We start from the raw sequence: 27,217 nt of genomic DNA, 5'->3' as shown, positions 1-27,217 counted from the left end.
TTAATATAATTTACATCTCAGACTTTTTTTTCCTGTCATGATTTGTTCATCCTCAAAATTCCTCTAGAAACATTTGACAATTGCTCATGTCTCCATGGTCCTCCAGCATCTGAGAAGCTGGCTGGAATGCAGCACCCATTCTTTTTATCTCAAAACTGGGCCATTGCCCTAAAGAGACAACACTTCTTTCTACAATCTCATTATTAAAACATATTTATTAATACAAGCTCAAACATTGCAAAAATATATATTCACATAATTACAATTTACAATTAGCTGCTTCATTACTTCCTTACATCAGTCTGTAACACCATAATGCTAGAATAGCATTTCCATGGTGGCATTTACTATACATTCTTCAGATTGACATCATCTACTGTTAAGTCAAAAACTGTGCAAATGTTCCTTTTTTTGATAGATAATCCAATAAGAGGGATTTAATATTTAATATGCCATTTAAGTTCTCGTGCCTTTTGGAAAATCCAGTCCAATTGATATGCCCTCTGTTAACATGGTGTCTATCAACTGCTGAGAAGCTGTACAAGTGTTTCCAGGCACTTTATGTGATACGTTTCTTCTTGACTTTCTTGTGGCTGTTGAAGACCTAAAAGGGAAATGCATTAACTTTTAAAATAACAGCTTAATGTCTGAATTGAAAAGAGACATAAAACCCAAACCTGTTACATTGTCATGTTGTTGTGAATAATTACAAATCTGATAGTCCATTATTTAGTCATATTAAATTAAAATACATTTCCATCAAAATCTGGCAGCTGAGTTTGAATCTGATCCAGGAACGCCTACATTAACTAGCAATGCCTCCCCTGAGTTTCTAACATTGGTTTTCCCGGTCCTATCTGGTTATGCTAAAGTTTAAACTGAGGGGCCACACTATTCTACAGACCTTTCTTTATTATTCAAAACATTTAGACAATGTTACAATATATTATATAATAAATAGAGCCTTACAAATCTATTTGAATGGGTGAGGACTGCATTGGTCTTTCAACCAAACAATGCCTCGTTCAATATTCCCTTCTATCGTTTAGAGCAGGGGTGTCCAAGCCTGGAAACTTTTAAGACCTGTGGATTTCAACTCCCAGAGCTGGCTGGGGAATTCTGGGACTTGAAGCCCACAAGTTTTAAAGTTGCCAAGATTGGACATCTCTGATTCATGTTGTTGCTAAACATGCAGATTATATTGCACATAGAATGGTCCATGTTTGAAATCTATCTTTTCTAGAACAGAAGTACTTTTGGCTATCCCAACAACCAAACATTCCATGGTTTGTTTATAGTTTGCAAACTCTTAACTCACTATTGATTTGTACAGTATTATACATTTAGTATATGAAATAGGGCACAAATCAACATTTTTAAAAAGTGTTTATTTTTATAAAAGAGATTTAACACATGCTTAATTCTTACATTTTTTAAAAATGTTAATTTTAAAATGGCAATTGCTCTTTTCCTAGAATTAAATCTCACTGTGCATGGAAATTCTATTTTCTTCCTTGAACAGGCATTAAATTGACTTTGTGTGCACAAGCTTTTGTACAACTCATTATGATTTAATGAGAGTGCTGCTTGTGCTAATTATACCTGTTATTTATTTATTTTTTGCTTCACTATATAGCTCTTTCACTTTGTAACTAGCTTGGATGTAAATCAAGATAATCCACAATTGGTTCTCTAGAGAAGGCTATACAAGCTGGCTTTTGAAATGATTATTTTGATATCCTATTTTTTTTCTTTTACTGAATGTTTTATGGCTGAATCAAGAAATAGATGTGAAAATAAATCAAGAATGTCTCAGAAGATGGAATACTTCTAAAGCATATACACCAACCAAATCATAATGCTCAGGAATATCCATGGGAAACATTACAGATTTCTCTCTCTCTAAAATACAATGTGCTCATGATACACCTATTTTTTGTTTTTCAATTATAGACTGCATTTCTCTAAAAGTTTAATCAATATATTGTAAAGAAAAATCTCATTAAACTATGAAAACATCTGTAATATTCAGCTCATCTAGTATAATGTAACGTTTTTCCTGGAAAAACATAGGGGAAAGCTTAATTGGCTTTTTATCTAGTGAATTATCCAAAATTACTTTCCAGCTGTGCTGATATTAGCCTGGCAATTTCCTTTATGTTTACTGTCTGCCAGAAAGGAACCTCACCCGCTGGCAAGAGCCAGGAAGCAACCATTTTGTTGTTGTTGTTGTACTTGAATAATAAGTGCAGCTGGATAATCCTGATGCCTATCACTAACAAATACATTCTACCTACAATTTTTGTTTTATTATTAACTTTAAAGAACGGTGAAATTTATAGCTAAAATTTTGGACCCAATGATTCAACTGCCTTGCTTATTTTCCCTAACCCACTAACATCTTGCCTGTAGAATATACCAGTGCCATTTCCCCAAAAAAGTAATTTCCAAATCATGCATATTTCTCTCCATCCGCCTGTCCATCTATTCCTCCATGCAAGCAAATGGACTTTAAAAAGTAGTATCCAGAACTCATAAAATTTTTAGAAAGTTGCCTTTTCTTTGAGAATATCCCATCTACACACACACACACACACACACACACCCACTCATCCAATCCCAATATTATATTCTTGGGTAAAGCTGAAAAGTGAACACATATTCACATATCAAATGCTGTTTGTTTGAGATGGAAACCGAACTTGTTAATAACATACATTTCTTTCCTGACATCAAAGCTTCATCCACCCTTCTTTTTATTGATGGATTCTTCAAAGTCACTTTTGCCTGTAGAACACACACACAGACAACAAAAGAATAATTCAATGTTTGTTAATTCCCCTGTGCTGATGCTCTTCAAATCATTTCTTCGTCTTACTCTTTCCTTGGCAGTGGGCCATAAGGCTATGACATTCAAAAACTTAAGAATGCAAAACATGGAGGTACTTCTGTGAATTGTTTGATGTGGGTGGTGGTGAGTGCAGGGTAGAACAGGAGAAAGAAAACAGGTTCAATGAAATAACACAATAAAAAGGAGAAGCTTTCCCCCCCCCCAAAAAATAGCTGTTTGCAATGCTCAGCATAACAGAATGCTCCCTATTGAATATGAACCTGCTTTACAGCCAGCCAGTACTCCAGAACAAGCGTAGGGTGTTTTTTACATTGTAACAAACATTGTGTTTTAAAGATAGTCTTATGATGTGATATACCCATGTTAATTTGCTGAATGAATGTATAATTCAGAAACTTAGTGCAAAGGAAAAGAAAAATATATGGTTTAATCAGACATATCCTAACAATCACTTGCATTCATAATGGTAAGAGCTTCATAAACTATATTCAGAACAAGACTGTAGCAACAAGAAAAATGAATATTAAAGGAGATTTCTATCATATTCTACTGCAGTGGTTTTTTAACCTTGGTAACCTGAAGACATGTGAACTTCAACTCCCAGAATACACCAGCCAGCACTGCTGACTAGGGAATTCTGGGAGTTGAAGTTCACACATCTTTAAGCTGCCAAGGTTGAGAAACACTGCTCTAATGTAAACCAGACAATGCCAAACCTGGATTTTGACATTCAGTAATGAGTAAGGGTTGGAGAGAGTGAGAGAAATATAATATTAAAGCTGAAGAATAGGATATATATCTTTCATCTATTAAATGGAGCTTTAAACATTTTGAACCACAGCCATAATCTTATTGTTATGCAGTCAGTGCTTTTCAGGGACAAGTGACCTGTGCTTTTTCCATCTTGAAAGCTAGAGAAGACTGAACTGGGTTTTGGGTTTTTTGGTTGTTTTAGCTCTAGAGTGTAACAAAATATTGACAAACATTCTTCTTTTTTGTAAGAAATTGCTGAAGAAAAGACGGCAGAGTTAGAAATGAGAGAATGAGTGGAAAACAGATCAAACTAGAGGAGAAAAAAAACATAACCTGAAATTCATGGAAGAAAAGAACAGCTTATTTGCCAGACTTAAAGATGATGTTCTTTCATGCATTACATCAGTGGTTCCCAAACTTGGCAACTTTAAGACTTGTGGACTTCAACTCCCAGAATTCTCCAGCCAGCAGAGCAGAGCTGGCTGGAGAATTCTGAGAGTTGAAGTCCACAAGTCTTAAAGTTGCCAAGTTTGGGAACCACTGCATTACATAAAGTAAAAAAAAATCTGTGACCTTTTTTAATAATAAACATTTGAACCCAGCAAATACAAGGAGACTGTCTCAAAAATTTTCCTTTGTAAAAAATAAATAGTGTACTTATACTGAAGAACCAAAATAATTTTAAATAGTATGTTTTTGACTGAAATAGGACCCGCCATTTTTGCTGCATGCTTTCATCTGCTGCAACATTGTGCTTAGATTAGTGAGAAAAGGGCTAATGGCAGACACATGGCATCATAAATTCTTGATGTATTATGGGGAACTCATCAAATTGCAGACAAGACCAAGCTGGTAAGAATAGCCAACACTCCAGAATATAGGCTTAAGATACAAAAGGGATCTTGAAAGACTTGAATGTTGGGCCCTATCTAACGAAATGAAATGTAATGGTAAAAAAAGTAAGGTTCTATATTTAGGCAAGAAAAACTAAATGCACAGATATAGTATAGGTGCTACTTGGTTTAATAGTAGTAATCTTGAAGTCCTAGTGGACAATAACTTAAATATGACCCAGTAGTGTGCAGCAGCTGCCAAAAAAGCCAACACAGTCCTAGCCGCATTAACAGGGGGATAGAATCAAGATCACGTGAAGTGTTAATGCCACTTTACAATGCCTTGGTAAGGCCACAGTTGGAATACTGCATCCAGTTTTGGTTGCCATGATGTAAAAAAGATGTTGAGTCTATAAAGAGTGCAGAGAAGAGCAGCAAAGATGATTAGGGGACTGGAGGCTAAAATATATAAAGAATGATTGCTAGAATTGGGTATGTCTAGATTAATAAAAAGAAGAACTGGGGTGACATGATAGCAGTGTTCTAATATGTGAAGGGAGGCCACAAAGAAGAGAAGGTTAAGCTATTCTCCAAAGAACCAGAGGGCAGGACAAGAAGTAATGGATGGAAGCTAGTCAAAGAGAGAAGCAACCTAGAACTAAGAAAAAATTTCCTGACAGTTAGAACAATTAATTAATGGAATGACTTGCCTCCAGAAGTTGTGAATGCGCCAACACTCCAAGTTTTTAAGAAGAGGTTGAACAACCATTTGTCTGAAATGGTATAGGACTTTCTGCCTGAGCAGGGAATTGGACTAGAAGACTTCCAAGGCCCCTTCCAACTCGGTTATTGTGTTATCATATGCATATGATGGACGCTGCAATTTATGCACTTGTTTCAGATGTTGGGGTGTGAGTACATAATGGGATTTCTATCATATCATAATCACATAAGTGTCATCATTTCAACATGCAGTTTGCTGCAGACACAACTGGATGTTTCCAGCTCTTAGATTCTTTGATTTTTCTCAACGATTTCACTGATTATATTCAAAGGCAATCAACTGTATTACTGACCATATTATGAAAATGTAGGCTAGGTGGATGTGTCCTTATGTGTATAGAGAGACTGATGTATTTGTGTATGCATTACTATACACATGCAGACTAAGGGATTAGTGCCTCATTGAAAATTGCAGTACTTCTGTATGAATACAGCAGAAACAAAATCCTCATGCCTTTAAAACACTAACCTTCTGATAGTTGTGAAGCAAAGCCCAAATTGCAGATGCTCCTATTCTCTGAGCTGTAAGGCTATCACTTTCCAGACAGGCAGATAGCAATGCAACAGCTTTATCTAGGAGGAAGAAAAAAGACCACACATGTATCTAACCAATATCACAGTTTCAGCTTCCCCAATGCATTCTTGTCAGTAATTTCCCACTTCCTGTGATAAATATTATGGCAATGCATAGGCTTGTAAAAGCCACAACAATTTCATTTCAAGAAACCTCTAAACCAGTGATTGCGAACCTTTTTCTTATGGCGTGGCAAAATTGTGTGTGTGCACGCTATCGCGCTTGCTCGCATGCCCACACCAATTTAATCCTCCCTACCCACCTGCGCATGCATGCATGACATGACACCCTCTCCCGTGTGTGCAAACATGACACCACCCCCCCCCCAGGTTCTGGAGGTTTTCCTGAAGCCTGGGGAGGGCAAAAACGGCCTCCCTTGTCGTCGTCCCCCGGAAACGGATTGTTTCCAAACTTCCGGTTGGCTCATTGGGGGCACTTTTTGCCCCTCCCCAGACTTCAGGAAAGCCTCCGGAGGCTGGGGAGGGCAGAAAACAGTCCCAACAAGCCAATTGTAAGTTTGGGAACGAACTTCCAGTTGGCTGGTGGAGCCTGGTTTTTGCCTTCCCCAGCCTCTGGAGGCTTTCCTGAAGTCTGGGGAGGACAAAAACAGCCTCTCCTGTCCCTCCGGAAGCCCAAAAATCAGCTGGCCAACAAGTGCATGCACGCTGGAACTCATGACTGGCATGCCAGAAAAAATGGCTCTGTGTGCCACTTGTGGCATGCATGCCATAGGTTTGCCATCATGGTTGGAACAGTAACTTCTTCTATTGCATTGGTGTTAAAAAAAGACACAGAGCTCCAGATGTGAAGGAGAAAATGTGACATGGAACACACATGCAGCATCAGTTGGCAACTTTTCCACTCAGATGTGTCAGTTTCTTTAAAAAGATGCCCAGAGGTATTCCATGGATTACCTTTCCCCCTTTAGATCTAGGCTGCTTTAGATCCCTATTAAAAGTTGTTTTAAAATAAATCTAAATGTAAGGAATTATGCCAAGTTTTCAGAACTTAAGTTACTGGCTATCTTCTTGTACTAATTATCCTATAAATATTCTATATTACACATAATCTACATTTTCTATTACAATTATTATATATTGAGGGAAATGATTAAGATGCTGATTAGCCCTTCTCAGTATTAAAAAAAGTCCTATAATTCTGCTTTCATGCAAGGTTTCTGATTGTGCCTCCAAAAATTACTGTCTATTGCACTTGAGTTCTTAGTATGATTTGGTTCAGAGCATCAATTATTGACCTTCCGTATAGCTATCTTTAAAAGATTTTGTAACTGGGTAATACAAATTTTCCTTTCTTGGCCAGCACCGTACATTTTTCCATCCACTGACTTTATTTATAGGTCTTTCCTCCCTCCTTCTCACCTTCAACATATGCTGAGTGATTAAGAGGACTCCTTGCAGAAAATCTTGTGTGATAGTCTACCAAAATAATCAAGCAAAGAAAATCTAGGATTATCTGCTTTTAAAATTGAATCTTATATGGGCATTGAAGGAACAATGCCCACAATAATATGTAAAACCTTTACATATTACTATACTTTGCATAGTAGTTCTGAGCCTGAAATTTTTTACTAGGGTTATTTTATAAGCTCCAACTCTAACTATTCTCAACTAAATACTCTGACTAGTTATAATGCGATCCTGTATGTCTAAAAGGCACTTAATTGGGAAGAATGACTTAAAAGCCGGACAATAGGTATTTACCATTTGCTAATATCTTGGGTTTGTTGGCTGGACTAAAGCAGATATTGTGCAGAATCAGAAGGATCATGTCTGGATTGGTTTTGTGTTTATATTTGGCCATCTCTATAAGTTGATCCAAGCCACCATTCAATTTAACAATCATTTGCTGCCCATCTTCTCCAAATGATAAATTCAGTAAGAGTTTTATCCAAGCAACAGCCAGCATGCTGAGGCTTTTATTTCCTCCTTTTGGCAATGATAGTGATAAAAAATTCTGCAGAAAATTGTTCTAAAGTAGGAGAGAAAAAGATGTGGTTATTAAGAAATTATTTTTCACAACCCATTAACAAAACATGTTACTTCCCACCTCTGAAAATATTGAATAACCAATAAAGGAGAATATTTGTAGCTCAGGGTTGAAATTCGGGGTCCTTGGTGCTCTCTGAGCTTGATTGTTTTCCTGCAGACGTTTCATTATCCAAACTAGATATCATCATCAGGTTGGGTAATGAAATGTCTGCAAGAAAGCAATCAAGCTTAGAGAGCACCAAGCACCCCTCAATATTGAATAAGGCATTTCACTATAAATTTTCTTGTTACATTTGAATAAATTAGCTCCCTTTGTTCTTAATTATCCTTCTAACTGTAGAACGTTTTCTTTCCACTGTTGAGATGAGGAACATCCAGTTGCTAAACTAGATCTTCCAATAATCTGACTAGTTGCTGGCAATGGATATTGGGAACTGTAGTTCAGCAACATCTGAGGAGAATTAATAACTCATTTTTGTGTTACCCTAGTCAGAACTTCAACTGAAAATCCTGGCCTACACAAAAGACCTTAGTCATTTATAAACTGAAAAGAAATCCTCTATCTTCTATCACTGTATAGTAATCTGGAAATATAATTAGTTGGCTTATTTATAGAGTTGTATACAAAAAGTTGTATGCCATCATTTTTATTTTAGTAGTAACTGATACCCATATGAAAATTGTAAAAACAATTCGAGATATTTTTTTTTCTGTAAGAGACTGTATTTTTTTCCTCATGCACAATGTAACAATTTGTCAGAGAAACATTTCAGTTGAAGAAATACTGTCAGTAAGGAGAGACAGTGTGCCAACTCTGGTGTGCTACAAGACCTTTGAAGATCTTTCACAGGAAGCTCTTAGGAAAAGGAAGTACACTTCTAAAAGACTGCTTTGGCTAGGAGAAGCGGACCACCGGCAAAAGAGCACTGGGCAATACAGAAGCCATAACATATACTCATGTGCTGCAAACGGACCTTATTATAGCTTCTGCAACTGTGCATAATGTTGCCTATTCCAACTACAGGAAAAAAAACCCTCAATAATACACAAAATGTAGAAGCTCTACATTGCCGGATGCTTCCTGTAGATATATAAGGCCAGCTATTTTCAGGAATATATGTGTCCTGAGCCTGTCAGACATGCAAAATTAAACATTCATTAATTAATTTAAAAGCCTCCAAAAGGAAACTTCCTTCAGATATAAGCATGTATATTAAGCTGCTGTCAGGAAAAGCTACGTATACAGATAGGCGACTGCTCCATCAAACTACAAGCAAACCTCTGGGCTTTCGATATGTCTTGGCTCTACTTGGAGCTGCCAAAGAGCTGAACTGAGGGATTTCTTGCACACAAGCCATTTGCTCAACAACTCAATTTTCTGCTAGAAAATCAAAAAGCAACCCATATTTTTTCCCATCTATCAGCTATTCTAAATGCTAGATGGTTACAAATGAAATGAAATAGCTTTCTAGATAATTTTATTACCTAAGGTTATAGACCAAATGTAAAGCAGTTATGAAAGTTGTGAAAAGTTCACTTTCTAACTGCAGGACTGGAAACTGAACCAAAGCTTTTTGGGTAGGGTAGGGTAGGGTAGGGTAGGGGATGGATGGATGGATGGATGGATGGAAGGAAGGAAGGAAGGAAGGAAGGAAAGAAAGAAAGAAAAGCTGGTAGAAAATAATTCAGTCATTTCTGAATTAGTGATTAAAATATTAACAACCTGCATTATTATGGAAGTCTAAATCTAATTCATTCTTTCTAGCAATGGTTGTCACCATTTAAAACTCCTACATTGCCCCTTTTAAGACTAGCAAAAGACCTTTTTATTCTCCCAGCATTGCATCTTTTCAATTTAAAGCACTTACATGATTTTTTTTTAAAAAAAACTTGTCATCTAATGATTTACTGCTTTATACTTTATACGTTGCTCATGCATCTCTTAACTTGATATTTAAAGTTTCAGTCTCTCTCTCTCACACACACACACAGCATTTTGCAATATTTTACATTGCAAAATATAAATGTTAACATCTCAATCAATCCCACACATTGAAAAGCTACTGCAATTGTCCTCATTTCTTTTCATCTGAGCAGCTTTAACTTTTTATACAGTGTTTCTATGCCTATTGAAAACGGTGGTGTGAAGAAACAGAGGGTGAGGATCTGCCTTCTCCAGTTAGTGTGCCCAATCTGAGGAGAGGGGTTCCTCTTTCTTCAGAGCCCCAGCAACAAGACACATGGCTCTGGAGCTAGATGGTGTCTTCTGTTTCTGTGAGCAGCCCATTTCCATCACAATGAGCAGCTATAATAACAACAAAACATCCACCACCACTATCTTGTTGGTTACTTCCCTTTGTTCCCCCGTGCTCTTTCCTTTTTGACGTCACATTTAGCTATCTACATTACAGTATTATTCATACTCATACAGAAACCTCTGGCTTGGGTTTTTGTTTTTCTTTTTTACAAAAAGGGCAGAGTTTTTGCCATGCATTTGGGAGTTTTAAAAATAAAGGGAGAGTTTCTGACATGCAGGAAGTGACTTTGCCATTCAAGGAAGAATTGCTGCCTCAACACAACCAATCATTTCTGGGCAGAGTTTTACTCCACAATTTCATCTTAGGATAACCACCCTGTCATGAAGAAAAGAAGCAAAGAACAGAGGAGATATTTCCCCACAAAAGGCACTTCTGACATATGACAAATTATACTGACAATGCATATAATTTATCCCTAAAACGTAAGTCATGTACAAACGATGCCAAGATGCTTACATTAAACATGCAGGAATGGACGTTTTGCTGAGCTAAGAAGCAGAAATATTAACTAAAAAACAGAACAGGCAAAACAGTTTTTCTATTACTCTTTTATGGGCCAGTAATCTGGCCGATTAAAACATGTATTTGGATGTGATAATATCTGCAAGGTTCTTCCACAGAAATCAGTAATGGAAAAACTATATATATGTTTATAATTATATAAATTATAAATATAAATTATAATTATACACACTTGTATTTATATCTTTAATCAGGGACTACAACTGAGCCAACGCTGCAGTAATAATCCCTACAATTGCGAATATTGAGTATTCAAAGGTAAGAAAGATGATTCATTAAGATTCCATAGATGCAGTATCTACATATACTTACATATGAATGCATGTACACACACATACACACACAAATTGTGTTCCCCACACTTTGCATTTGCTTGTAATATAATTCTTAATTATAAACCTCAATCTTCCATTCACATTTTTTTTCTGCTTGACCCAGATTACCTTAACATCTTCCCTGAGCACTGAACAAAACAAAAACCACTTCCTGAATTTTATCACTACATTCAGAACGCTGAATGCCTACCTTCTGAAGAACCCCTTTGCAGTCTTGAGATACAACCAGGTTTGCCAGAAGATTAAAGGTCATCTGCTGAATGATGCTGTTCTCAGACAGAGTTTGAGTTGCTAACTTCATGATGTTATGCATAAATGAGTTCCCAGCTGCCGTTCTTTGGGTTGTCTGGAAAGAGCACATGCTGCTACTTGCCACACATAGGGAAGCACAGCCTTTAAAGATCAAAATGTTGTTACAGGTAAATATGAGAGGGAGGGGAAAGAACTTTTTGTTAAGTTGCCTGTTTGCTGGTAAACAATCTCATTCCATGTTAAAATTAGAGTTTTTGAAAACATTTTTTTTAAAAAAAACTCTTCAATTAAACTCATATAAAAAAGTATTTTTTTGCTCAGGATTATACTATGGAGTTCTTGATGCTCTTTGAACTTGCAGATGTTTCATTGTTCAACTAGATAATATCATCAGTGCAAACTCACATTGATTCTTTTTAAAAAAAAATCTAGTGTGTAATAAAACGTCTACAAGCAAACAACCAAGCTTAAGAGATCATCAAGAACTCAAGAAAACTAATATAAACCATTAAATATCACAGAACACACTTCGTTTTATCAACTGCTACAAGAGTACAATGTTGATTAGACAAAGGAATCTTGTTTCAAGCTTTTTCTCATATGAAATCCATCCTTCTCCCATGTCCAGGCTTATGGGAATAAATAGTTTATGCAGTTGCCCTTTCATGTGTACTAATTTCCTTCAACCTACACTATTTTTTGTTTGTTTTAAAAGTAATCAACTGAGAAAAAGCTACAGTTATAAATCACCGGTTCCCCCATTTTAGATTCCATCATCTGGTTTTTTTCCAAGCAGGATATTTCTTTTATTTTTTCACTGGCTCTCAACTCTAGCTCTTTCTTCTAGCCGTATTCTAACTAGAGGCATGTTGGCATTTATCATCTAAATGTACTATTAGAGAGAGTGATTCATGATGATTAAAAGAAGTGAAGAAAGGAGAGCTTTCTTCTTTAAAACATAAAGTGATAGAATTCATTGGCATAACATTATCTATGAAGACACATCCACCAACAGCTTGATCATTCATCTTCATAAAACAATGACAAAACATAATATGAATAAATTTGCATCATTTAATGATGGAAACCCAGACATTAGAAGCCTATTATGATGCATTTTTAAAGTAATGTGTAATATTTTGAAGAATATGGCATATATTAAGTCATGCAATAAGACATGTAATAATCTCTAACATCAGTTTAGGAATGACAAGAACTCAAAATTATCTTGCATGAGTTCCTACTTCTTTTAAACCAGCATTTTCATACTTTAAAACATTTCTGGATGTTACCAAAAAAGTTAAGTGGTGGATATTTGAATGCATATATGGGAGTTGACTTTTTTTTAATGATCAGATTACAAAATCCAAGTTAGAGAAGAATTTTGGCTCTGTAATGCTTGCTTGATCTTTCAAGTGAAATAATTCCAAGTTCAAATTCAGTGTCAAGAGATAGTGAAATGTGAAAGCTTCCCTACTATTAATGACTTCTCACTGATGTATTTTTACACAGGAACAAGCATTTGCTGGGAGCCACAAGGAACTTAATTTAGTTTGAGGGATAAACAAAATTTGGTTTGCAGACACAGATCTCAGCCATGGCTGTAACCCAAAAATCTACTGGAAGCCTTTCCAAGGATTTGATGTGTGTAATGGAACTGATGGAGCTTTTTCTCTGGAATATATTACATCACAGTATAAGCTGCTTTTGAATATAGTCTCAGTTTGAAAACTGAAAATATGCCATGTGCACGTACAACCTTGGATATGCAGAAGTATTTAGATTATCATACAGATGTATAATTTAAAATGGAATATAATTTAAACTGAATTCAACTTTGATGAAATTGAGGACTGTAAGGATGCACACATTAACTTTTTCAGTTTTTTGATGAAGAGGAATTAAGGCATTCCTGAAGACTTCCAAAGCTATTTTTAAATACAAACTCATTTGCTTTCTATTATAACTCGTCATGCTTTGAATTAAATTTTGCACTCTCCTCCGTTACATTTTTGATGTCGATATACTCCCACAAAAGAACTTGCAAAAGTTTCTCCACGGAACACTGCTAACATGTAATTTCTATTGCAAATTACAGAGAATGATTGAACTAAGATTATTCACATTCTGTAGATACAGAAGATTCATGAACTATCCACCCACCTTAACTACCGATTTATTAAAAAAATAACCCCTGAAACATTTTTACCTAAGGTTGCCCACTGATTAACTATGAAAAATCAGCTTCTTTCAAATGAAATGTTTAGTGCACTCAGATGCTGTCACCAAGAGCCTGCATCTTTCAACAAGGGCAGCCATGTAAATATTAAGAAATTTTAATATGTGATCGGTAAATAATTGTTTATGGTATTTTATGCCAGCCTTTATAGAAAAGGAATATATTTGCTAAGAGGGAAAGAATAAAAACATGCTAGAAAAAGTGAATAGTAACTCTTTTTCTCTCACACATGCATAAGTACAATCAACTGTTTACAGAGGTAGGAAGGCACGAATGTTTCCATTTCTGTTGAAATATAGATAGTCCTCATTTAGTGACCACAATTGGAACTGGCAACTTGGTTGTGAAGCAAAGTGAAACTGCAACTGTGCTTACAATCTTCCTTCAGCTTTCCTTTGCTTGGAAGATTTGCCCCTAACCGTAAATTTGTCATAATTTGTTGTAAGTGCGAATGGTTGCAGAATGAGTCAGTTGCTAAACATGACTACCTAAAATAAATCGGGAGAGGGGGATACAATTATTGTGACACAAGGACCTGGAAAAGTGAGTTTGGAATAAAGACTAACTCAATGGTAGTTAGGTCCTTCTTTCCTTCCTTCCTCCCTCCAACCCTCCCTTCCAGCTCTAATGGTCACCTACCATATGCAGTAATGCTTGAAACATCACTCACCCGAAGGATAGTTTGCAGAATAGACACAAAGCAAATGCAAGGCTGCTTGCATCAAGGAATCGTCCATTAGAAGCCAAGGCCACAACGAATGCAAAATAGAAATGAGGTGAGTTCCAAGGGCTGCTGCCTGTCAAATAACAAGAAGATGTTGCAATACTGAAAGAGCTTTTGTAAGTGTGACTGTGAAGCCAATGCAAAATCTAAGGGCTCATTGACCACAGATGGATCTTTTCCAACCTCCACGTCCTCCAAACATACATGTATGTCAACTTCGATGAACTGACCATTTTGGAAGTTGGAATCTATGAATCTGGAAGGGTCCAATTTGGAAAGGTAGAAACAGAGGTGTAAATAGTACTTGGGAGAAAATATTATTTCCTCTTGTGACATGAAAATTGTTTAACTAATGCCCCACAATAAACATACCAATCCCAAACAGAATACAAGTTCAGTTATATTAAAATATAACAAGGGACCAAACTATCACTCATGTACTTAACCCTTTGCTTATCCCTAAACAGTAATTATGACACAATCTGGAAGATAAATAACAATTTGGAAGAGAAATAAAATAAGAATGTCAATTTTTTTCTTTGTGTTTCTAAGTAATCCCTTTCCATCACCACTGCTATGCATCTCTATAACAGTTGGATTAGCAGAAATTGAAAACCGAAGGTCATAGGAAGGTCATCAGTAGATTGCTCCCCATATTGCAAACAATTACATCTCCAGCAAGACAGGCCTTCCGCACATTTTAGCTGTGGAGGTTAGACAGTTCCCTTGTCTCTTACTTTGCAGGATTCATTTCGAAATAAACAATTTCTTAGGAGCTGCATGGCAAGTTTTAATTCTCTGCTGAGGTTGTCTTCCTGGAAGAACAAAAAATTGGTTTGAGTTGAGTTGAGTTTATTATATTTCTATGCCGCCCTATTCCCCGGAGGGACTCAGGGCGGCTCACAACCAAGTCGGGGTGTGTGTGTACAAATAGGAAAAAAAGAACACGAACAGAACAATACCACAATTTAAAACACTCAACAACCATACCATTCGAGGGGGGACAAAAACTCATTAGCCCCAGGCCTGTCGGAACAGCCAGGTTTTCAGGGCTTTGCGGAAGGCCTGGAGGGTGGTGAGGGTCCGAATCTCCACGGGGAGCTCGTTCCAAAGGGCCGGAGCAGCCACAGAGAAGGCCCTCCTCCGGGTGGTCACCAGTCGGCATTGGCCTGTGGATGGAATTCGGAGGAGGCCTAATCTGTGGGATCTAATCGGTCTATTGGAGGTAATTGGCAGTAGGCGGTCTCTCAAGTACCCAGGTTTGGATCAATATATAAGCAGAATCTGGTTTATATAACACATACAGGACAATGATGTATGTATGCACGTTTTGCCGCCATTTTGTATAACTTGGCACTTTTGGATGCCGCTGCTATTATTATATTATTATTGTTATACTTGGGTTGGTGACATTGTTTGGTGGGTGATGTTTTTTTCTTTTGAGAGCGTGCATCAGAATTTCATTTTAATGTGTGTCATACAACAAAGGTTATCGTAATCTTAATGAATACAAGAATGGATACCACCAGTATCAAGAAAACAATATTTGCCTTTCATGGGCGGTGGAAACCCTTTGAGCTTTAGTGGCCATCCAACACAGGGAGAGACCATTCCAAACAGACCACAGGGGAGCACTATTCCAACACAGGGAGAGACCATTCCAAAGAGACCACAGGGAGACACTATTCCAACACAGGGAGAGGTCATTCCAAAGAGACCACAGGGAGACACTATTCCAATACAGGAAGAGACCATTCGAAAGACAAATGCTACCCAACATCTATTTTGGATTTCATATTTTCAACCAGAACAAAGCTAATGGCTGACAATAAAATAATTTGCTCTCAAAAGAGCACTAAAACAAAGAAACTAAAGCAATGTGATGAATGGAACAATATAAATACCCTCATTGTAAAAGGCTCGCCAGAGGTCTGCTCTTTCTATTGACATAATTATAGAAGGACATATTAAGATAAAGACTTTTCTAATTAGACCAAACAAATTTAAAATTAAAATATTGAATACCATCTAAAAAGACTTGTTGACATAACAAGGTGGCATATCTTTCCAATTAGGATTCATCCTTCCTCTTTGCTCAAAGGATATAAAATAACTGATTAAAAGGTGCACGGAGGAAGATTGGGTTGAATGGCATTCTAATCATTTCACAGAGTGGCACATATCACTTGAGAAATGCTAGTTAGCAAGTTACGTTTTAAAGATATTCAGTTGAAATAAAAACTACTCTCACCCACTTATCCACTCCCTTTGTCAATAAGAGCCTATTTATGGACAGGTATACACTTTGTAGCGAGCATCTTATGTGTCGATTTAGACCGTCACATAATCAATATCAGAATGAGAATTTTGAGAGTGAGAAGTGCAAGATTTTAATAGATGTCCTTAAGATAAGTTATTTCCTCCATCCCTCTTCTTTCCCTTCTGAAGCATACAGGATACTGTGTAAGATTTGGGAAAGTAAAACACCATGTAAATATTTCTAGCCAGCCCTTGATTACTGATATAATATAATGTAAGGCAGGGTGAAGAGGCTACTTAACTTTTCCATGCCTGAGAATGCCTTACAGGCAGATTCTGTGCTTTCTCCCACTTATGTTCAAACCTACCTTAGAGGACTACCTAGGTGAAATAGTAGCTAAAAGAGAATATAAGCATCTTCTGTGCCATTTATTATTGCTATTTTTCAAAGCAGTTACCCCATAATGTAACAGTTAACCTTTAGTGCTTGATATTCAGAATCAAATGGAAGTTTGAATATGCACTCCTTTGAAAGCAAAACATTTGAAATTGTGATATCATGCCTTGGTAATGCTACAAGCTAAGAAATTCCGGAGAGAAAAATAATTCTTAAGGAAGCATTCTTAGTAAGTGTACAGCACCTGCAGCCCTCCAGACAAAGTGAATCACAACTCTCATCTTCCTAAACCACAAATTCCATCCATTGATGATGATACAAGGTGCTCCCTCCCCCACAAAAAAAATTGACCATTCTGTTTTTCCAGAAGTGTTGGAATCTCATCATCCCCAGCCTATTAAAACCTAAATATACAAGAGAGTAAGTCTCACTAACTCATATGTAAAAAAAAAGAAGGATATAAAATGCATAGGAAGAACATCATTCAGATATTCAACAATTTTTATAGCAATATGGTAAAATACCTTTTTTCTTTGGTTTGCTTTTCCAAGTTTCAAGGAAGCGAGATTCAGTTCTGTGTAAACATGTTTCATCTGTTCCAAGCCGGTCTCTATGAGGTTGGCTATAAAGGGGGGGGGGAGCATTCTATTAGTCAATCTGCTCCAAATGTGCAATGATCAAATGCATACTGGGCCAATGAGCCAATTTGGACGATAGATTGAAGAACTGATATTGTATAAGCTGAATTATTCATTCGTAAAACTTTGACAAATGTAAATAAAAAAAATTGAGTTACATTTAGATTTGCTTCTTTATTTTGATTCTGAAACATAAAATACTTGACCTGGGGATACATTAATTGTTTTGAAAGAATCAAAACATTTTCTTCACTAGCATCTTTCCAGCCAGTATCACTTAATTGTAGATAAAGAAAGAAAGTTTATGGACATTTTTCAAATTTCTTTTTCTTCCTTCCTTCCTTCCTTCCTTCCTTCCTTCCTTCCTTCCTTCCTTCCTTCCTTCCTTCCTTCCCCTCTCCCTTCCCTTCCCTTTCTTTCTACAACTGGCCAGGCCTCTTGAGGACATGATTTCTGTAACATTTTGTAGTCGTCAGGTTTTCCATGATGATCTTACTCCAAATATCAAAAGCATTCTATTGGCATTGCTTCCTGCAGTCAGTATTACCCCATATCTATAAAAAGCTAATACCAGGGTAGAAAAGAAGGACACATATATCCTGGTCGGTTGTTCAGATGCATAAATCTAAAAGAAGCTGTAATAGGAACCATCAGCTTCTCATCACTAATCTCACTTAAGACACCATCGGTTGAAAATGGGCCATAATGGTGGAAATGAGAATCTGTTCAGTGCACACAGCAAGAACATACCTGGCAAAACAAGAACCTGCTGTTGACTCCCACGTTCTTAATTTGCCTGACATTGAACATAACTAGCAAGCCATCATCGACATCACAGGAAATAAACCCAACAACAGCTGTTACTATGGGGTCATTCATTCTATTTAATGACACAATGAATGACACCTGCTTTAAAATCCCTAATTTTTAGGTAACATCTCACCTTCTAGGGCACATTTCTGGGCACTTCTACTAACAGCTAAAAAGGGAAGTAAGGCACTGGCAGCAACTCGTTTTATCACATCTTGAAAAGAGTTTACTTCATAGGTCTGCAAAAAAAAAAAAAAAGCAGAATGGGTTATCAAAAATAAATATAAGATCCCGACATACAGACATTTCCACAATATGCTTTTGCACGAATATATTGGAATTCCCTTTATTGATCGTCATCTACATTTAAATGCAACATTTAGGAGTACACAAAAAATAATAGACATGCAAGTGAAACATAATAATCAACTATTGCTATATGGGTGAGATGGGAATTCTCTAAATTTGATTAAATAAACCAAAAATAAAAACATGGATTGTTTTAAATTCCTGTAACTTAGCACATGGGGTATAGGGCAGGGGTGTCAACCTCGTGGTTCATGGGCTGGATGCGTCACATGCTGGCCACCCTCACCCCCAGTTTAGCAAAGGGGGAAAATGTCACGATATGTCATGTGATGACAATTTGAATTTGACACCAGCGCTACGAAGACAACTCACCTTAGCCAACTTGCTGCGGGACAACTCACCATGGAACAAGAGTTATCGTATTTTTTGGAGTATAAGACACACCTGTTTCCGTCAAAAAAGAGGCTGAAAATCTGGGTGCGTCTTATACACTGAACACAGCATTTTTTGCTTCCTGAAACCCTGCCCCTTCACCAAAATGGCCATGCAGAGCCTGTAAAAGGATTTCCTGGGGGCTCGAGAAGGCAGAAATGAGTGAAAGGCGGGCCATTTTTTGCTCAGTTTTGCCTTCCCAGCCCCCAGGAGTACTCTATAAGCCTCCTAAAGGCTATGCATGCAAATTTTTTTGACAAAAAACGGGCCCGTTTTTGCAAAAAATGTACTACCCCCCAGGAGCACTCTGCAAGCCCCCTAAAGGCTATTTATGCCTTTTGTGGAAAACATGGGCCCATTTTCATGAAAAATGGGCCGTTTTGGGAGGTCTGCAGAGTGCAAAACCTTTTTTTTTAAATTTGCCTCTTCAAAACCTTGGTGTGTCTTATACTCCAGTGCGTCTTATACTCCAAAAAATACCATACACTAAAATAAAAAAAATTGGCATAGAATCATTAAACAAAGGATGATAGAATGACAAGTGAATGACAAAAAATAAAATAATTTTTTACATCATTTTAAATAATTAAATTGAATTGTTGAACTGTCCTGCAACTAGTTGTCCATGTCAAGTTGTCCCACAGCGAGAAGGCCATGGCAAGGTGACTGTGGTGAGTTTACCATGGTGAGTTGGCCACAGCAAGTTGCCTTTAGTGTGGTGTAGACACTCAAGAAAGATCCACATATTTTTTTTAAGCCACCGCAGCTCTTTGTCATCTTCTTCCTCTTCTTTTTAACATTTAACAGGCAAGGACACTTTTTCATTATCAGAGCAAAATAAATGAGAAAGACTGGCTTTAAGATTCAGATGCATTGAAAATTGAAAACTGTTTTTAGCCAGCTCTATTACAATTCAAAAACTATCTCTTGAGTAAAATATTTCTCTTATGCAATGATACCTTGATAGACATATAATATTATTTCTACAGTTAAAAAAAATTGCTGGCCCCCAAACTGTTTATATGTTATTATGGTTTACTTACTACTATATTATAGGGAAAAGGAAATCAGATTCTTTTCTCCCTTTATATACTGACAAAGGTTTGACTGAATACTTTTTAGAGACACACTCAATTATTTCCCACACTTAATATTGAATTTTAGAAGTTATTTTGTCTCCTTTATTTTAGGTACCTGCTTCTGATTTCTGTTTTGATTTTGCTACTCTAATCCTCCCCCCTTGCAATTGTATGTGTTTTAAAAACTAGCAAGTGAATCCATCTGCTCCAGTAGTATTGACATGCCCTTTCCAGGATCCTTCTTTTACACAGCTAAGATTTATTACCAAATTGTTGGTGTGATAAACAACACTTTCATTGCTTTCTCAAAATTTCTTTCCAACCTCTCAGTTCTCCACACATTCTGCAATTGATTTGTTGAAATGTCATCATGAATACATTTCTAAGCAGTTAAATGGTAACATCATCAAATCTCAATTCTAAGACACGCCAGTTCAAAAGACACATAAGATGAAATGGTGACATTCACTATAATGATACGGTGGGAAAAAATTAAGCTGTATGAAGCTTTTAATTAAAAAAAAAAACCACTATTCTAGCAAGAATACATTGTAACTTAACATTTCGTCTATTATTCCTGTGATTTCTTGTTTTTTCATTCATTTATTACTGTGATCCACCATCTCCTCATTGCACGCCTTTATATATACAAATTGAAATGTATGGCGCAAACCTTGGCCTTTACATTCTCATTGATTGTCTTTCTTACTATGAAGTGAATTCCTAGGTTAAAATACATTTTCAATATATGATGCTGTTCCAGGCCAGCAGCTAAAATAACTATTTTCATTATAATAATCCGTTAGAGAGGTTCTCTTCCAGAATAATTAATACCATAATTAGACTGAAATAGTACATACTGCATATGTGATAAAAAAAATAAAGGTTATATTAATAGTAAAATAGAACCTGAGGAAGCTATTAGCAGTTGATACCAAAAGAGAGAAAACTTAAGAAGAGTCTTGAGGCCATAGCTAGTTGAGAAATGCAAGATCTTAAGTAAGATTTACTTATCTTTTTGACCTATATTCTACTCATCTGGTTTAAATAATCAATTAAAGAAGTCAGATTGCAAGTACAAGTATCAGCCGATAGTATTAGAAACCAAATATAATTGCTTATAAAATGGAAACAACAAATCGCACTAACCATCCTATTAATAGAATTAAGAGCAGAAAAGGAGTAGCTAAATGAAGGTGAAGGTTTAAGGGCAAACGACAAAACCGCGCCCGACTAAGCAGCGGTGACAAAACCGCGTGTTCTAAAGCGCTCCGACGAATGACCTTAACCTAACCCTAAACCTAACCCTTAACCTAACCCTAAACCTAACCCTTACCTTAAGTTATAAGCGCTGTTGTAAAGCGCCCTTCTGTCTCCGCGCTGTTGTCGCCACGTTGATGACGTCGCGGTTTTAGCGATACGGTTTAGTCAGGCACGGTTTTGATGTTCGCCCTTTTGTCGGGTCATGGGTTTAATTGATAGTACATTTAAAACATTTTTTTTCCTCTTCCAGTTCTAGAGCTGCTGGATTTTTGGTTTGGGTTTTTTTTTCCCCCTGTTCCTTTCCCAGAGTTTTTCCTCTCCTTTACAGGACCAGTTTGCATCCATCTATCATCCCTAGAAACTGTTTTCTTCCAAAACGCTTGAATGTTTCCTCACTTGCATTTTGCTTATTCTGGTGCTTCTCAACATGTGGTCCGTGGACCCAGGGGGGGGGGCACGATATCATCACAGGGGCTGTGCAAAGGCTTGAAGAAATGTTATGATTTAAATCTTGAATTAAGTCTTGAGAGTCTGTGGCCACAAAAATATTTAAAGCAAATGTCCATGGTGAAACAAAAATTGGGAACCACTGGATTACATTCCTATAAATTATACATATAAGTCCTACAATGCCTCTAATACTCTGGGATGTAAATGTCTTAAACAACTCTGAACTTATTGGGCTCCTAATTGTGCCCCTATTCACTTTTTAACAAAACATCTGACAAACACTTCCTTAATTTATCTTGACATGCATTCACAGTGATTAAACTTGTAGGAAAATGTATGTGGGTACCACTAGTTTATACATTTACCTGAATGAGTAATTCACAAAGCTTGGTTACAGATGATTGGTTCTTCTTTTCATCAAGAAGGAAAGACACTGTTGGCTGGTAGCAAGTGTCCTCTTTATTGTTGAACTCTCTTTTCCCTTCTTCAGCAAAAAGAAGGGCTAAGAAATATAAGGAGGCAGTACACAAACTTGGTTGTCTGGTAGAAAGATGGATACATTCACATAGTGTATCTAAAAGGTCAAAGAGAGTAAACTTTAATGATGCAGCAGTTTCATAAATATTAAATGATGTGTTAGGATATGAAATGAACCAACAGAAACAAATACCAGGTAATAGATAACAGGATGATTATGTTGACTTTACCTCAGAATATGCTCAACCACCCATATTTTATTTAAAACATTAATTTAAGTAAACTTTGAACTGAAATGGAAGCCATTAAAGCTGAAACAAATTCTCTAAAAATGGGTTATTCCAAGTCTGCATGTCTGTTTGGAGAATCAGAAAGAGAAGAAGCATTTCTAAGTTATTTGGGGGAATAAAACCTTTGGTTCTGACAGAAATTTTTTTTTAACCTCAGCAAAGGATCCATAATAGTGACACTGAATTATTCAAAAAAGCAATTGATAAGGTGTGCCAACTCAGATGTCTCTCGGAAAATGTCCATTAAAATTGCAGGTGCTATCACTACTTCTTCTACATGTTAGCTGTCAGCCTTGGACTCTGATTTAATTCTGCATGATATTTGGAACGCTGACATTAGCCTTCTGTTATGTATGCATATATGTATGTTAATGATTTGCATAAATTGAAGGAAAAAATCCTTAGTTAGCAAGATGGTGCTCACCTATAAACTTATCTCACTGTAAGCTTTTTGTGTCCTATACTCTTTGCATGAAACAGCACAATAATTGGGTTTTATACCAATAATTTAAGGGTAAGAGACTCATTAAAGCAAAGGCAGGGAACCTGAGGCCTCAAGCTCGCATAAAGCCCGCCAGGCAATTTTTTCAAGTCACAAAGCCATCTTGGAAATTGGCGGCATAATTTCTTTACATCTTGGAATGAGTACATGAAAACATAGCCTTGTATCCAAGAAGAATAAAGCCATGGCTCCATCTGCTTTTCATCATTATCTCAACCACAAAGTGGCTCTTGGACATTAAAAGAACCTTCATCTCTACTATCGTTCAATCCAAGAAACGAAACCTCTGAATGATCTACCGAAATAAGACCCAGTCTTATTTTCTTTTGGGCTTCAAAATAAGTACTAGGGGATGTCTTTTGGGGGATGTCTTATTTTTTCCACACAGGAGGCTGCATAGCATGTCCAGCAAACTGGTGCCACCACAAGATGAGGCAGGAGGTTGGGTGGGGATGGCTTTGCCCTTACCATCTTACATCATCCTTCAGTTTTGCCCGTCCATTCTTATTCAGTTTACTCCTGCAATGGGAACGAGGCAAGAAACCCACTTTAGGCTCCAAGGCTCAGTCGGTTGCTGTGCCAAAATGCCAACTCGACAAGAGGGGATTGATTTTCCTGTAGGTTTCAGGAAATTGTAGTGAATCCACTCCACAGACAGTGGGATAGAGGGATGGGCTCTTAGCTAGGGCTTATTTTGGGATAGGGTTTATATTAGGCACATGCTGAACAATCAGGCTGGGGCTTATTTTTGGGATAGAGCTTATTTACATGGTACCTAAAGAGAGAAAACCTTTCAATGATCTACCCAATTAAGAATAGGAACACAAACCCAATTCTTCACAGTCTCATCTCTGACTGGCATTCCTGAAGTATACTATAATCCATGATATCAAAACTGGTAACAAGAAGTCAAACAATTTACACTGTTATGCAGAACATTGTTTTAAAACCAGGTATTACCTATTACAGAAGCCCAATGCTTTGCTAACGCAAGAGATACAAATGGTAGTGCACTTTGGCCACATTTTCTGAACAGGGTAGCTAAAAAAACAAGCAGATCTTCCCATGTTTGATGAACTGCAGATGATAATTCAGGTCCTGCCACGTAAACATAAGGGGGGGAAAAAAGTAAGCTCAGTTTAACATGTTTAAGTATAGCTAAAGACAAGAAACTATCCATTCCACCAGAAGGTCAAGACTTGTACACTATCCTAGAGGCAGGAAGATGACAAATATTACATATGGATATTCCAAAATTAAATTATGAAGCCACAATTAATAAAATATATGCAAATGAAGTTGGATATAATCTGCTTCTAATATTTGCTTTTTTATGTCTGTCTTTATATTTATTCAATTTTTTGTGTTTCACATTCATAGACTATGACTGTATTCACAGATTAATATCTTCAAGAGATATCTTCAAAGTAAGTACGTGTATTACTGCATTTTTAAGTTCTTGATAGTTTTGTACAATATATGGTAACAATGGGAAGCAACAGGCCTACCTGGGACTTAAAATCGTGCTTTGTTTCCCAGAAATTAAATGGCACTCTCGGTGCTATTCCCACTTAATTAACACAAAGCAAGAAGCACTAGCAAAAATAACTTTGCAAACAAGGGTGAGCAAAAAAGAACTGAAAAAAACATTTAAAACGGACTGCTATGATTTTATTGGAAAACTCAAATCCTTCCGAAAGGGTTCTGAGTTTGAAACAATCCATATTTGAGATCAGAATATTTCTATTAGAAATTGTTTCTTCCCTTTAGCTGCCATGAAGGGCTTAGTGCAAAAAGCGTTTTCTTGAAAGTTTCCTGAAACTTCAGAAGATCAGATTTTTTAAAAAATGATTGTTTTCCTGAGGAGACCATGAATTCTTGAGTGGGTGGGGGTTGGTGTGTGTGTGTGTGTCCCATCAGCTTTTCAGATCATTATTCCATCCAGCCCTGTACTGTCTATATGGATAATCTTTCAGGTAGAAATGTTTCCATTTCTATTTGGAAATACTGAACCTTCAACAATTATCACCGAGTTACAGTGAGACTTTGCTTTGCTTCCAGACTGTAGAAAACAAAATGTTGACATCAACTCACACAACTTTTATACAACCTTTTCAAATGTTTGTTCCTTACCTATGCTGTCCTTGGAACTAAAAGAAAGAATCACAAAGAACTTTTCCAAAAGAGGCTTCAATAGCTCATCTTGCAGCACAAGATGAGTGTCCACCAACAAACATGTCCTCAACAGTTGAGAAAAGGATGAAACAAATTCCAGTAGAAATAAAATCTGCTTTAAAAAAACACAAAATTATTAGATTCTGATATTTGGATAACATTTTTTTAAAAAAATCTTTATTCTGCCTTTATTATTTTTACACAGGTCAAGGCAGCGAACATATCCAACAGACCTTCTTTCTTCTATCTCCTTCACAATAACAACTCTAGAAGGTGTCCCAAAAGTGTTTTTTTCAAGAGGCAACTGAACTTTTTGGTTTTTCTTTCCTTAGAAGACATTTTGCTTTTCATCCAAGACACTTCTTCAGCTCTGACTGGATGGTGGGGGGTCAGAGCTGAAGAAGCTTCTTGGATGAAAAGCGACATGTCTTCCAAGAAAAGAAAAATCAGAAATTCCAGTTGTCTCTTGAAAGGGACAAGCATGATCTGGATGATTGAGAATCTCCATACACAACCGTACAAGGTGAATTGGACTGAGAGTGACTGATCCAAAATCACCCAACTGGCTTTCATGTCAAAGATGGGACTAGAACTCAGGCACCTGGTTTCTAGCCTGATGCCTTAACCAAACATCTGATGCCTTAATCCAAACATTTTTAAATAATCCTTAAAGCACTATAAGGCTAGCATTCTACACCTTTAAAAAGTAAGCCTCTAATCCAGAATATATTTGGAATTGATATCCACTAAGACTGCTTATTTACTAATATAAACAACTTTCATACTCTTCTATCACAAGATTTTGGTAATGTACATAATATCAACATGTAAATCCTGACACAAGAACATATCTCTTTTTAATTTTCTGTCTCTCTATACACAGAGATATTTATGTGTGAGAGTTATTGAACTTCATTTGCTTGGCACTCACAGTAAAGGTCGTGTAAAAAGAAAGTTTGGAAAGTTTTATAGCATTTTGAATTGAAGTTAACTAGAAATGCTGTTAAACTAACAATTAAATAGAAGATAGCATCAGAGCCTGGCATTACTACCTCATTAAAGTGTTTGCTTGTTTAGTAAGGAATTATGTAAATTGAAAATATTAGCATGCATAAAATTGTCATAATTATCATTAATCACTGAGAACAAAAAGATACATTTCTTCTATTTTTCAATAGAAAATCCCTTCCATGTAGTAAGCCATAGCATTTTCCCCCCCATATCATGTATTTAAAAACTGTACAGAAATAATCTATTAAAGCTGATTCTCTGATTCTGGGCCAAATTGCTTGGTGCACGCCAAATCTTTGTACTAGACATCTAAAACATAATTAATTTCTTTTATTATGCCTCCCTCTTTTTCATTCTTTAATCAACAAATCAGAGAATCCAAATCTAGCATAAAACACGAACATTTCATAGATGCATCAATATGTATACCCAAAGCAATCAAATATATTCAAACACTTTGAATATGGATGCATATGGCCAAGGAACCGTGACCCCGATGCAAACATGCAACTTTCCTTGGTTTCCTAGGAGATAAATATGATAAATTTATGACTAGATTGTCTGCAAGCTTCTTTGCCCGTTCTTCCCCATCCCTTTAGTTATTTTTTCTTCCATTCAGTCATGTCTGACTCTTCGAAGTTTGTGGACAAGTTTTCTTATCAAGGGGGTCAGGGTTCCAAGGAACAACCGTAACTTCTTCAAAGTTCCATTTTATTACAGATGTCATATTGGCACATCTGGGAAAACCCGAATCTGAGAGTTTCCAGGTTTTCCCCACCCAAAAGAAAGTTCAAGTCCCTGCCCAGCACCCACATGTCCATCACGTGATCCAATCAAGCACCATCCAAAACTGGAGATGCCTTCCAGTTACATCATCGCAGCTGCAGGGCAAGGTGTCCTTGACTCCCTGAAAAAAGAGTGTTATTTTGACT

At 36.7% G+C, this 27,217-nt stretch overlaps 1 protein-coding gene across 2 annotated transcripts in view; it reads right to left on the bottom strand.

Annotated features, from left to right (window-relative positions):
- Positions 1 to 232: 232 nt before the first annotated feature.
- RTTN (rotatin) overlaps positions 233 to 27,217 on the bottom strand; it is a 101,031-nt gene continuing 74,046 nt past the window's right edge. The window contains exons 38-49 of one of the 2 annotated variants that reach the window (XM_032223051.1): positions 25,233 to 25,389; positions 24,060 to 24,197; positions 22,196 to 22,404; positions 18,431 to 18,536; positions 17,374 to 17,471; positions 14,931 to 15,008; positions 14,140 to 14,266; positions 11,169 to 11,371; positions 7,516 to 7,783; positions 5,690 to 5,793; positions 2,718 to 2,787; positions 233 to 604 (exon numbers count right to left, since the gene is read on the bottom strand). In XM_032223051.1, coding sequence (XP_032078942.1) covers positions 522 to 604; positions 2,718 to 2,787; positions 5,690 to 5,793; positions 7,516 to 7,783; positions 11,169 to 11,371; positions 14,140 to 14,266; positions 14,931 to 15,008; positions 17,374 to 17,471; positions 18,431 to 18,536; positions 22,196 to 22,404; positions 24,060 to 24,197; positions 25,233 to 25,389 — 1,641 coding nt within the window. In that variant the 3' untranslated portion in view covers positions 233 to 521. The remainder of the gene's footprint in view (positions 605 to 2,717; positions 2,788 to 5,689; positions 5,794 to 7,515; positions 7,784 to 11,168; positions 11,372 to 14,139; positions 14,267 to 14,930; positions 15,009 to 17,373; positions 17,472 to 18,430; positions 18,537 to 22,195; positions 22,405 to 24,059; positions 24,198 to 25,232; positions 25,390 to 27,217) is intronic. The other variant, XM_032223052.1, reaches the window with a different exon arrangement.

The sequence above is a fragment of the Thamnophis elegans genome, chromosome 8 (assembly GCF_009769535.1).
Source record: "Thamnophis elegans isolate rThaEle1 chromosome 8, rThaEle1.pri, whole genome shotgun sequence".
Taxonomy (NCBI): Eukaryota; Metazoa; Chordata; class Lepidosauria; order Squamata; family Colubridae; genus Thamnophis; species Thamnophis elegans.
The sequence above is the reverse complement of the archived record's forward strand: the minus strand, read 5'-3'. Positions and strand labels throughout refer to the sequence as shown.